Source organism: Echeneis naucrates, chromosome 5, assembly GCF_900963305.1.
Source record: "Echeneis naucrates chromosome 5, fEcheNa1.1, whole genome shotgun sequence".
Taxonomy (NCBI): Eukaryota; Metazoa; Chordata; class Actinopteri; order Carangiformes; family Echeneidae; genus Echeneis; species Echeneis naucrates.
In genome coordinates, this window is record NC_042515.1 from 7742343 (window position 1) to 7756559 (window position 14217).

The following is a 14217-nucleotide window of genomic DNA, read 5'->3' on the forward strand; positions in this document are numbered from 1 at the left end:
GTTTTTATATTTCAACATACAGAGAGAGACAGAGTTAATTTTCAAAATGCGGAATAGTTTGACATTGCCATAAATGAAGAACACTGGACTCTGGCTTCCTTCAGCCAAGATAAACACATTTCAACATCTACTCAGTCTTGTATTCATGGCCAAAATACCTTCAATGCACTTATCTTATTTAAGTTGACTTCTTACAAAAAGCTTTTTGTAAATGCTTCTAGGAGACAACAGGTGAGGAGACATGATAGTGATGTGTCACTTTAGTTCCCTAAAACTTGGACTTTGAAATCCCATCCCCTGTAGATCCCAAATCTACAGATAAATCAAGGATTTGATCCACAGACCAAATACAACATCTTCCTTATTTATTAATAATGGCAATACTAGGACACTATTACACAGTTTGCTATTTAAAGGCTGATTATCTTGTGTTCTCTTGATGTTATTTATTATTATTATTATTATTATTGCACAGGTATACTACATGACTAACTCTGACAATAACATATTTTAAGTCCAGTTGACATGATAGATGAGACAGTCCGCCCTGTAGGATATTAACATTTCTCTGCAGTGCCTCATTCTGTCCAGCCTTCTCTCGGCCTGGCGCTTGAATGCCATAAATACTGAAAGAGTGTCACCCTTTTAAAGTTTGCTCAATTTTAACCTTGTCTTGACAGCACATTTTTGTTGATCCCCCCGCAGACAGCATGGTTTGCATTGGAGCTGCTTTGTGACGGGGACACATTCATCATGTAATAAAGTGATGCAAGCTGTTACCAAATGCCAAAATGAAACTCAGCAATTTTGAATGCTGTACAGTAGTGAGGAGGTGTTGTAGCTATTTCAGGTCTATTTCTATTGTTACACACTCAATAACATTCAGAGAGGGAGAATGAGAATGAGGTTTGAAAGAATTCATATTTGATATGATGATGAGGGGGAATCTTGCAGAATCTTTTTCCTCCCATTCATTAGATAGATATCATTTTTATTGAACTGCAACTCTAAAAGTAATTCAGAAATAATTATTCCCTTACACTACATGAGTCTCCTTCTGCTTTTCTGCATAAGCATAGGTCTTGTACCAGTATTTCAAGTCCACATTAATCACTTCTGCTGGACCTAGTGGTCTCAGTCTGTGAAGAAAAAATGTACAGCATACAAACTGACCCCAATTATAATTTTAGAGACATTTTATTAAAAGCCATGTATGTGTAAAATAAAGACAAGAATGTACGTATAGGGAGAGATATTTTTAATGCCAGTAATTATGAGACAAGTTCATGAATTAAAAAAAAAATCTAATTAAATTCTCTGTATGTTCTTATACAGTGTTTTACTGCCATCTATTGTTAATGTAAAGGACATATTACTTAAGACAAACATTCATGTCCACATCCAATGACTATTAGTTTTTTGTTGTTTTTTTTTTAAACAAAACTATAACGGAGTAAACCTAAAACAACTAATTTTAAAACTTAAAAAGCAACAACAATGCGTTAAATACTGCAGGGAACATAAACCTTCGAAAGAAAAGAGGCCAAGTAAAATTAAGTATTGCTAATGCTTTCAAAAGTCAGTTTCGTGCCTGTAGAAATCTCAGTGGCCTCGAGTCCATCTCCATCCAGCATGAACTGATGTGGTTATCACAGAGAAGCTACAACCTGTTGCTTCTTATAGGTTTTGCAGTCAACAGTTGGGGTTGAAAGGTCTCGACCAAGGAGGCATTTAGAATCTAAATGGATTGTAATTAAGAAGATTGTTGGCTTCAGACCATGCAGGATACTGTGCCCCGTCCATTTCTGTGGCAACTTGGTTGCCACTTTCCAGCCTGTGTTCGCTCCCACCAATGGCAGCATTACAGTCAGGACACTGGCGCCTCTCCATGGCCCCTCCACACTCTGTTATGAGATACACATGGCCATTAGGGCATTTGTGCCAGTGTCCAGGAGGCATTTTCATTGCAGAGATGATCATCGTTCTCTCCTGGTCACTGATCCCCAAGCCGCTGAGGGGAAGTTTCTGGTTCAGCTTCTTCATGGTTTCTTTCACTGTTTCTTCGTCCTGCTCAGAGAATTGGCCGGGCTTTTCCAAAACCTCTCTTATTGTTTGTAATTCGGAATGAATTTTATCACTTTGCCCTCTCTTCTCTGCCATATGACAACAGACGTTGAGTTCAGCATGAAAGGTGAGTTTCCTTAACTGTCGTTGCAAATCAAAGACCTGTTGGTCTGTGAATTTCTGGTGATGGTTGGTGAGCCAGCAAATGAACTCTGCAACATCGCTCTGGAACAAAGAGCCTTGGGAAAATGACATGTTTTCTTTTTCAACCTTAAGCAGCTTTGCAACTCTGATAAGGAAATCCATCCTGTTTTCCAGGACCCACAGGTCATTTGATGTGAGATATCTCTCTTCCAGTTTCTTTTTGATGTGCGTATATTCATCCCTCTGATTTACTGCTGAAAAGAGGTCAGAGTTTTCATTCCACTGCGTTTTCAGAGCCTGTGTCTGATGTTTAATATCTGCCTCGCTGCCATTTATCTTCTTCTTCACCATCTCTATCTCCGCAAGACGGCGGTTGATGTAAGAGCCGTAGCGTAAATTCTTACGAATTGGAGTTCGACACTTGGGACACTCCTTTAGTTTTATGGCCACCTCCTCTTCGTCTGCCTGCTGATTGTCATCTATCTCCATGTACTTGTCCATGGATGTGTATTCAATGATGTGTTGACAGTCCTCTAGTTCAATAAAGTAAGCATCAGGGTCATCCTCTGTTCCGAAGAAAATCTCAGTGACCTCATCATGATTACAAATGCGACATTTGCGTGGACACTTGTCTCCACACAGACCTATACATGGGTGGCCGCACTCCAGGGTCTTGTCACAGGGTTGGGTGCACGGTGGACGGTCGCATGGCTCGTGGCAAAGCTTACTGCATCTGTGGTGAGGGCACTGCCAGATGCACGGCTCGACACACGGGGCACAGGGCTGTCCACATGGCTCCATGCACTTACTGTGGACACAACAATTCTCACATGGTTTAGGACATGGTGGGCAGTCGCGAGTGCAAGGCTCCCTGCACGTGTGAGAACAAATCAGGAGACGATCACACTTGTGAAAGCATGGGAAATGGAAGCGTCCCTGATGACACTTGCCACAACTTCCAGAACAGCGATGGCCACATTTTAGCTGATGCTGACATGGGGTCACACATTCAGGCGTCGCTGTGTGTGTTTGGTAAAAACAAGAATCTTGCTGACTGTGGCCACACTTTAGTTGTAAGGTGACCTTGACACGGCACCTGTTGGTGCATTGTTCCCCGCACACTGAATCACATCTATGTCCACATTGGAGCATTTTCTGGCAGGGTTCTTGACATATGAATGTCCCTGGGTCCTGGTGGCAAGGGACCTTTTGTGTGTGTTGACAATGGGGTATGACCTTCTCAACCATCACTAAACATTTCTCCGGGCATGGTCGGTGGCACACCAACGGGCACTTGTGTCCCTGTTCACACAAAATCTTCTGGCATGCCTTGCCACACTTGTACTCCTTGTGCTGCGGGTCATACGGGTGGCAGACCCTCGAGCAGACATGACCACAATTCAAACGAAACTGGCAGGGCTGAGTACAGCCCCCTTCTGGGGCTTCATTGAAATCCTCAGCACTAGATGCCGCTACCTTTCGATCTGGATGATTCTGACAGCACAGGACTAGAGCCCTTCCAGCCTGGTTGTTCTCCCTCAAAGTGTGCAAGATGTTGCTCCACAATTTCACTTGGCCCAGTATTGAACTGTTGCCAATACAGTAAAGACCTTTCTTGGCTCGAGACAAAGCAACACAGACGCGATTGGGGATGCTCAAGAAACCAACTTTACCCTCCTTGTTGCTGCGGACCAGAGACAACAGGACAATGTCATTCTCTTCGCCTTGGTACTTGTCTACTACATGCACTTTGACCCCTGAAAACTGACTGGCAGGCATAAGTTTGCGCAGACAGTGTAGCTGGCCGGTGTAGGTTGTAAGGATGGTAATTTGCTCTGGTTTGTAATCCTGCAAGAGAAGATAGCGGCAAAGAGCGACTACAAACTTTGCCTCATGTTTGTTCTCATGGCTTCTCCCATCTTTGATCTCTTCTTCAAGATGGTTGTGCTCCACGAAGAATATATTGGTATTCAGGCCCTATAAAACAGCATTTAATAAAAGCTTATTTTAGGTTATTTTTGGTCATTTTTTTTTTATTCTGTATTTTTATCTTATATACATTTAGCAACTTTGACTTAAAATGTCTTTAAAGCCTAAGATACTGTGCAACTGCCTTTGATTACTCATGCATTCAAGTAAACAGACACCTACTGCTGAGAACAGAGGCAAGATGGAAACACAGCTGGAAAGAAAATTTAATATATACCTTGATGTTCTCATAGTCCAACACAGAGGGATGGTTTTCCAGCTCTAAGTAGATGTGTGGGGTCAGAAGACGGGCAATTTCTGGCCTCATACGATGCTGAAAAACAAACCAAAACACAAGCGCTGGATAAGATAGTCAAATAAAGATACATATACAACAGTTCAAATGGTTCAAATTTAAGAAAAAAAAGAAAGAAACAGAAACCTGGTAGTTGAGCCTGACATAGGGATGCCCCATCTTCACCAGCCTTTCAAACATGGACATCTCCAGGTTGAAGTTCTTAGCGAGTTCATATACTGTGGCACTGGGCTGCAGCTACGGGAGAAATCAAAGGTTCATCATAAACTCTGAAGCTTTTTCCTCATCTTCAAATGTGATTTGACTTTGTGTTTATTTGAGCTTTTACAGTTTTTATTATTATTATTTCCAAGTCCAAGATATTAACCATGTTAGTCAAAGACAGAGTGAGGAGTTTCACGGTCATATGTGTTGTAGGATTAGGACGCAACAGTGGATGGTAGCAGGCCCGGAAGGTATGAACAATAAATATTCTGATATGGTTTCTGTTTTCAGACGTCTTGATTGGAATGAAGAACACATGCAAATGCACTTCAACTTTTTTCGCTGCCCCGTTATGTTTTTACTGTCTGTATGTGTGTGGGTTTGTGTGTGCTGGTATCTGTAAGGGTGTGCGCAAACCTAATTTAGCTAGAGGACAGAGTGTGTTTTTGCATGTATGTGGGAGGGGTGTGGGGGAGGCAAGACAAATTTTAATATAAATGTGAAGCATTGTGTTCTGCTCGATTCAACACCAAACCTGTGATTAATGAACAGCACAAAAATGCCAAAGCTTATTTTACTTGGAAAGTGTGATCCATCCACCTCCTTTACATGTACACACTCAAGTTTGGATTTCATAAAACAAAGCTCTTAACACTTGTTTGTAGAGTCATAATAAATACTATTGAATGGCATTAAAGTCATGAAAAAATGTCATCTGAATGAGTTGTTTGTTTTTTATGTCTTTTTTTTTTTTTTAGGTTGCCTATAATATTCCAGTAGTTTAAGTTAATAGATCACAGAGACTTGATATTGATTTATTCATTTCTCTCTTAAAGCCAACCTGTATCTGGTACATTAAATTGGATTCACTGCTAGCCTCAGGTAAAGTGGAAAATTACTTGTAGATTAATCTTATGTAGCTGTATAAAAATGGCCATTGATTATGAAGCAGAAGCCACAATAGAAAGAATCTTCATGTCAAACTAAATTTTTAATACCATTCTTATTCTTGCTGAAGTTTCTGTACAACTGGCAGCAAGTCAGGTTTGTTGTATAGTCAAATACATGCATAAATGCAGACATAAACAGTGTGCAATGAGCAAATATTAAGAGAGGAGTAGACAGAAGTTACACAACAAGAAGAAGCCAGGACAGAATATTGAGCTATGTGATAGAACTGCTTGTAGTTGTGATCGCACATTGCAGATTGCTAGACAGGCTGCCCAGCCATATGTCCTTGGCAGGCCCTGACAAGTTGTTGTAATAGTCTGCTGATGGCCAGAATATTACTCCTCTCTCTTCTCTTCGAAGGTCTGGCATGGGATTTTTTTTGTCCTGCATACATTTCCCTCAAGGCAATACATAAAGATACTGACAACGACACAACTATAAAAAAGAATCCCTCTTGACAGGTTGTCCTTCAAATTTACACCTGGACATGTAAATGGGGGTCATTTCAGAGAACAATGGCCTATTGAAGCACACTGGCACACAAATAGTGAGACACAGTTCAATAAAAATCAAGCCCCCCCAAGGGCTCAGGAAACATTGAGCTGTCCATTTATGTGAGCTCTTACCTGCTGGTGGTCTCCAATGAGGATGAGATGTTGACATGCTTGGCTCAGTGTGGTGATGGTGTGGGCCTCCAGGACCTCTGCAGCCTCCTCTACAATCACCAGACACGGACCCACTTCCTGCAGAGCTGTGCGGTACTTGGCTGCCCCTGTTGTTGTCATGCCAATAACCTGATGGACAAGGCAGCTGTTTATTTACACGCAAGCTTGTCACCAGCTAATTCTATGATGAATTTTACCACCACATTCATTTAGTTATGATTGCTGTATTTTCTTTCTTCTAATAGAGCACTGCTCATTTGAAAACTTAATTATGGCATTACAGTTTCAGGGGTTATGCCAATAGACTGTAGTCATGGCTTCCTAATGTGAGTTCTCACAGTTTACCCAAATTTCCCAATAGATCTATATATAAATCCATCAACCATCAATTTTATTGTGTCAAAATTCTGCAACTTCTAACGTCTATTTATTTACATTGGAGATGCTACTTAAAAAGCTTCCATTGCAGGGCCATTAAAAAAAGGGAAGAGAACAAACCCCCCCATAATACTGTACCGTAGCTTTCTTTAGGAGACAGAGCTTCTCTTGTTGTTTTACATCAGCCAGCCTGTCCACTGCGTTCTGATAGGCCTCTTCAGACTGCAAAACTCGGTTGCGAAGCTCCATCCTGTACTGTGAAATCCACAACCTGTGGATACAGAGCAATAATATGAATAATAGTAAATCACTGACAGCTGGCTCAATTATATGAAGGCCATAATACTAACTGTGTGCTCTGCATGTGAAAGTGCACAAAAGAAAAAAATTTTTTTTGTGTGTGTGTGTGTTTCATTCAACATTTTCAGCACATTATATTATATCCATCTTGGAGGGAAATGACTTTATTTGTTAAGTTGAAATGACAGTAGAGACTGATAAAGCACTAGTCCTTACTGTCTTTTGTGTTATCTCTGTAAAAGTTATGTCTTTGCTCTATAAGGTGAGAAGATCCTCTTGGATACATTTTTCTGGTCATTAGTGGATTTAATTACGCACGGGGATTAGACTACTTCTACCAGACTCAGGTTGCTTTGGGGGATGAGTGGAGTAAAAAGAAGAAAAGTGAAAATGGAAGGGATGGTGGACAGAAACATGAGAAAGGTAGTTGAAGAAGCAATGGAAAGGAAGAATTTAAAAAAAAAAAGAAAGAAAGAAAATAAAAAGCAGTTATTGAACGTAGAAAAGACAAGTAATGCGCTGGTACCCTACCGATAGAGCCGCCATCTGTCTGGCAGAGTTATGGCCCAAACATCAGCAGTGTTCTCGGCCTCTTCCACAGTCATAGCTGAAGTCTTCCCCAACTCTTTTCTGATTTTGTTCTTCATCTTTTTCTTCTGAGCCCGTTGCATCTGTATAGATCAGGACAAGTTAGTTAATCACATTATTATTATTAGTTGTAGCAGTAGTATTAACAACAACAATAATAACAATGATATTAACTGTAAACGGACAGTTCAGAAACGGTGTCACTTTAGTCACAAATGAATTTATGTTTATGATATAAAAATAAAGTTCCCTGTCAAAATCAACCCTGGAAATAACATCTTTGGGTAAGTAATTGTTTGATTTGCAAAGTACGAGGGGGAGCGCGGTACCCGAGTGGTGTATTTTACTGCAGTGTGTTTGAGACAAACTTTAAATGTTTGAAACATCAGTGATGGATTATGGTTTAGAAGTGGCTTTGAATGCCTCAATAGGCGTTGAGTCACTCCATTATAACTGCCGTGAATTCCCACTGTCCACAGCTACCGTGTGCTTTTGGTTGATAAAGTATTCTTTTCGGCAGTTAATTTAAGAGTCTCTTTTGTTGGCAAACTGTGAAGCATATGACCATTAATAATGCTACAGAGCAATGTATATTTGAACGGGTATCCAAACAAGCACACATGTGCAAGCAGGTGACAATATTGTGCTGCTGGTGGCTTCAGGCTATCCCTCCAAGTGACAGATGGTGGCAGTGGTGATAAAAATAAAAAATTAAAAAAATCAACTGGCTGGGGAGAACAAGCAAATATGGATGTAGTATGGATGCACTGCAGAGGATTCCTTAGAAATCAGTGCAAGCTTTTGACAGTGTGAACACATTCAGGCAGCTATTCTAAACAGAAACACTTTATAATTTCCACATGTAAAATGTACCTTCCATTCTTCCTCGCTCTGCTCAGCCTGTTTTTCAGATTTATCCAGATTCATTGCCAGCAACAATTTTTCCACTTCTCTGACAGCCTCCTCCATTTTTTCTGCATTTCTGCCATCTCTACCACCTCTGGGACCAATGTTGTCTTCAATAATCCGGTCCGCCTCGATCAATTTAGCCTCCTCTGCGATTTCAATGAGATCCTCCTCGTCCAACTCCATTGGTTCCTCTGCCTCCACGTCTAACACATCGTCGTTAGAATTAGTATTATAGGTTAATTTGCCCAGAACAAGAAAGGTCCTCAATTTTAACTTTCATTGGCAGCTAAAAGAGCTACATGAAACATTATAAAACAGGAAAAGAAACTGTCTTAAAATACAGAAAATGTTATAAAGGGGACTATAAATTTCTGTATAGTAAAAGTTTTTTTTTTTTTATCACAAATCCGTGTGTTTGGTTGAATTAAGAAGAATGACATCCATTTATCACCTTTCTAAGTCATCTATATCAATATATGATGTTTCTGCTGGCTGATGATGGCACTATTTGTTCTTTGATAAAAAAATAACATTGGTCTGTCAACAACACTATTCTAACTTCTTTTACACCATTTCAGTGGAGCACCATTTCAAAGGAGACGCCTCACCTTCATTTCTATCTGGATCCTCTGTCTCCCTCTGCAGGAAGACGGTGGAACCCAAACCCAACCAATCCATGATCAGACTGGACCTGTTCTCATTCCACGTCTCAAAACCCACCGGCACCTAAAAATCATTACACAATGACAAACTGTTCAGTCTGTTTTTCCAGACGAACTTAAAATGCTCGTTATTTTTTATTCACTGTCACTCACAAGTGGGCTGTTCAGACTGTCCCAGTGTTCATTTGAAATGAACCTCCGTAAGACGCTTTCCCGCAGGACACCTTTCAGGGAACACTCCAGTCTCCAACTCTGACTCTCGATCTCCCGCTGCTCTTCACACAGCTCCCTGTGAATCTGTTACGTGGGTCATGAGACAGTATCAGATGTGTGAATGTGTGTTGTGTTCTGTACATTACAGCCAATATGCAAAACATCAAAATAGGAAAAAAAAAAACAAAAAACAACAGAACATGTTCAACTAAGGCTGCAAATCATGAGAGATTTGTGGAGTGTGGAGCAAGTTGAAGCCCCAAGTCATATTGTAAGTGAAGTAAGCGTGCACTAACCCTATTATACGCAGCGCGCAGGTGTTGTGGTAGCGTAGCTCTGAAGGTATGTGAGCGGGTCAGCTCGTTCAGAGTGAAACGCTTCAGGATCTCGCTGTTGCTGCGGCCTCCTACTCTCACTATGCCGTTCCGTAGAAATTTATGAATACCTTAAAAGGAAGAGCAGAGGAAATGCAAATCACATCCTGTAAAAACAGAGAGCTTATAGAGCTTATAAATATTCTGTGAATTATCACTGGTCCAGTCGTAAAAATGTCAGCATTTAAACAAATGTCCCTGCAAAATGATTATTCGTATAAGAAACAGATAAACCTTTTGTGGACAAGAAGCCCAAACGTGTTTATATTTGTCAAACTACCGAAATACAATACATCAAATATACAATATATCTGACATCATTATGGACTTCTTACCCTCAAGGAACTGATCCAGGGCATGGTTAGTGTAACACACTACCAGTATCGGAGCAGATCCAGCTCTCCAAATATCCTGATTGGTCAGCAGAGCCTGAGCAATCTTCAGGCCGACATAAGTTTTTCCTGAGAAAATTGGAGGAATTCAAATAGTCTCATTTTAAAGTAATATAAGAAGAACTATTCTAAGAATTCTATAGATTTTTTCATTTTATAAAGATGTAAAATACATTTTCTTTTCATTGACAAATTAAGTTATCCTCCCAGCAAAGTCCTTACCAGTACCAGGAGGTCCCTGTATAATGGCCAGCTCATTTGTGAGGGCTAGTTTGAGTGCTTTCATCTGAGACTCATCCAGCCCCAGCATCTCCATTCTTGGCCAGGACCGCTCCTCCAGGCTGTGAAAGGGTTTTACTTTGTCCTTTTGGTCAGGGTCGGCAATGCACGACAGGTCATATACATCGTTTGTCTGCAGATAAGCTGGGACCCGGACATCTGTGCTGCACTCTACAATGTACCTGGAAATATTATGAATATTGTGAAAGTTTTGATATATTCGCTGCTCGAATAAAGTTCTCTCATTAAATCTGAATTAAAAATTTAAACATAAATGGAAAATCCCTGTCAATCATTGCCTGTTTTTGTCATTTAAGTGAGTCAGTGTAACCTTTGAACAACAGCAGGTACAAGTGGGATTAAAATATAATGAGTATAACAAGTATAGCATAATAATGTATGAAAATAAGAGTGAAGATCAATACACTAAAAGCAAATAGATAAAAAGCAAACTGCTTTTGCATTTTATTGAATATAAGTTCAGCACTGTTTTTTGTTTTTTTTCCCTGAAAGTTGCATCATCTTAAGTAAAGCTATTTTTACTAACAATGAAGAGATTAAAACAGTGGGGAGAACTGGAGAATTCACCCTGCCTTCAATTCAACATCAAGAGCAACAACAAGAAAAGTGAAAAATAGTTTAGAGCACTGTTTTTGATATGCACCCACTTCCTGTTGTTGATAACTCCCATGTTGCACTTCTAAAAGGACGCACCAGAGAAAAGTTGGAGAGACAGATGGCCAACAAAGTGTGTTATACAATATATCACTTTGCAGTATCCTGTGAAGGGCATTGGGAGTGCACAATACAAAAGAACTTTTGAACTCATCCATGCGTGATAGCTTTTTGGGAATACCACAGCCATTTAATTAACTGGTGCCAATTAAGTGTGTGATTGCTGAACTTGCTCTGTGCAGTTTTTCCCCCGCTGCCCTTTGAAATGTCTACGTGTGAACTTGTTTTCAAAGTGCTTTGGGATTAGATCATAACTCTGACCTTGAAAATCAAATCTGAAACTCCTCCACAACACAACTACACTAACACACACATACACACACAAAACATACCTCTGGAAGGGCAGGTTGTCCTCCTCCTGTTCCTTTAGGCCCTCTAGCACATACCGATAGGCCTCGAAATAGGCTGTGGACTCCACCATAAGGAACGATTGATCTTTCTGTGGGATTAAAATTGATTTAATTATTTTTCATTAGTTTCTTGTCTTTTTTGTCCAGTTCCTGGGTTGTATTCTTTCACTGTGTTTATTAACTGTGACCTTCCAACGGAAGCTGCAGTACATCAATTGGTAACAGTTGTGTTTAATGCCACACCTAGCTTTGCACAAATAAAATAAATAAAAATAGAAGGTGTGTCTGTAAAAGGTTTCTGTATGCTACATGATGGAGACATGCTGAAACAATGTGCAAAATTGGTGAAAACGCTAAATACGCACTTACTGGTTTATTACGCACAACTGGCTAAAACGAATGCAGTACAAAACAGAAAGTTATCAAACATTTTTGACCCTTACTTTTGTTACAATGTTCAGTTTTGACCAAACTGCTTTTAGAGATTTGTCAACTAAGAGAGGAAAGTAAATTATAGATTCTTCTTAGCAAATTGTTTCAACAGAGTGTGTACAAATAAACAGCCAACTCAATCTATATTAGCTTCAGAGCTTCTGCATTTAAAAGACGAAGATTTTTAATTAATCCTCTCCTTTTGTCAACTACTGTTGCAGAGATTGGAGACTACTGCACCTGAAATCTGGCCAGTTTGTATCTGCTCTCTGTAGTAAAGGTAATCTGGACACAGCCTTTCTTCAGGTATTTGGGGTCCCGATCTGACACTGTTGCAAACAGGAAGCTCTCAAAATTATCACAGGACAAGCAGACCAGGGAACCATAGATTAACCTCTTGGAATTCTCCCAGCGCACAAACTGCAGAAATGAAGATATAAGAACTTAGAAAAGGTAACATTGCATCATTATATCTTAATATGTTTGCATCTATAGTTCAAACTCAAATGTGCATTCAACTGGACCGTCAAAGGTCATTTTCTGTAACAAACATCTAGAGACTAACCCGAAGCGGCTGTATGTTGAATTGGACTGTGTAGGCAATGCCACTGTGTGTGCACTTGGGTACTATCAGCTGGGTGTCAAAATAAACGCGGATGTCATCAAAGCGCTTCCTCCTCAGTGGACTGTCATGCTCTCCCATCTCCATCTGGTTCAGGAGTAATTGCTGAATACCATCGCGCAGTGGCCGTATGAAGTCCTCCCTCAGCAGCCGGAATTGCGTGTCAAGATAGAGGTGGGTGTTTGTGTAGCGCTGAGAGGTGATGTTGGGCCTGAGGAATGGCCTGTAGTCTGGCTGAAACTCCTCCAGAGTTGGGTAGATGGGGATGGTCCTGAAATCCTGCTGCTCTTCATCATCTAGGAAGTCGATATTAAGAGTAATAAGAGCAGGTTTAAAGGGACGTTGGCAAGTCAAACAACAACAACCTCAAAAAAAAAAAAAAAACATTACCTAGGTTGTCACCACCATCGGGTAGGAGGGTATAGTTGTCTCTGTCTGAGCGCAGGGTTCCCTGCCTGGATCTCTCCTGGAGGTGCTTGACCAGATCTCCAAGATGCTCCATACACTCCTCCGTTTGAGGCAGGATGTCCACTCCCAGTGCCCTCAGGGTGTTAATGGAGGCTTGGAGCAGTGTCAGTTCATAACTCACTACCTGAACAGAGCTAGCAGGGTAGATGCTCAGTACCTGTTTATTTCAGGGTAGAAAATGAATGTGTGTTGTTAACAGAGGCAAAATAAAGTACAACTATCTGTAAGGCTGAAATATTTACATTTGTATGAAGAAACAGTGAAAACAGCTGATGAAAAGCATAGACATTTTTTAGGTATTCCTTCTTTATCCTTAAACAGAACTTATAAACCATTTCACTCTTTCATTCGTGACTTTATTTATCTACCTTTGACAGAATTTCCACAATGTTTTCCAGTTTCTGCGGGTACTGCGTCCTGCTGAAGGGACTGAACTCTGACACCATCTTAGCCAGATAAAGGGGCAGGGCTGTTCGGAAGAAGCCTGAATCTTTTATGATGCCGGCCAGATGCTGCAGAGTTGCTCTGTCTGTCCTTGATTTGAAGGCTTTACTCAGCACCAAGCAGAGGAGTTCGACGAGGTCCTTCCTCATAGTTGTGTCCTTTAGGAGATCTGATAGCCCGGGTTTAGAGGAGAGAGTGATGGCCACCACAGACGGGTCTTTTCCAGAGAGTTCCTCTAGTGCCTTATAGCCCAGGCCACTGCCCTGAGGTGCCCCAACTCTGCCGGTAGAATTTGATCTCCACCCATTCCCCCCACCTCCTCTCTCATGCCCCCTACCAGCTCTTCTATCCACACTATGTGCTCCTCTTCTTCCGCCCATTTCTGCCATATCCCTTCTCACTCTTCCTCTTTCATCTGCACCGGCTTCTCCATTTATTCCTGCATATGCACCCTGCCCTCTATCTCCACCTGCCCCTCTCCCCCCTGCCTGCTGTCTACCACCCCAGCCTGCATTCCTTTCATCACCTCCTCCTCTTCCTCTGCCTCTCCCCTGTCTGCCTTGAGCTCCCCCCACCCTCCCACCACCTCCTCTTGCCCCCCCCCTCACTCCTCCTCTGCCTAACTCTGCTCGTTCTTCACCTCTGCCTTGAGCTCCCCCTACCCTCCCACCACCTCCTCTTGCCCCCCCTCTCACTCCTCCTCTGCCTAACTCTGCTTGTTCTTCACCTCTACCTATCCCCTCCCTGCCTCCTCTTCCT

General features: G+C 41.3%; 1 protein-coding gene across 1 annotated transcript; it reads right to left on the reverse strand.

Moving 5' to 3' along the window:
* Positions 1–1359: 1359 nt before the first annotated feature.
* Positions 1360–13994, reverse strand: znfx1 (zinc finger, NFX1-type containing 1; the record flags this gene model as incomplete). Its single annotated transcript, XM_029502853.1, has 17 exons — positions 1360–4185; positions 4415–4510; positions 4619–4729; positions 6274–6441; positions 6829–6961; positions 7522–7661; positions 8452–8690; positions 9096–9213; positions 9303–9446; positions 9659–9807; positions 10072–10197; positions 10351–10589; positions 11475–11581; positions 12165–12344; positions 12490–12842; positions 12937–13171; positions 13383–13994. Coding segments are annotated over 17 exons (5604 nt in total), but the record flags the coding sequence as incomplete, so codon positions are not given.
* Positions 13995–14217: the final 223 nt, after the last annotated feature.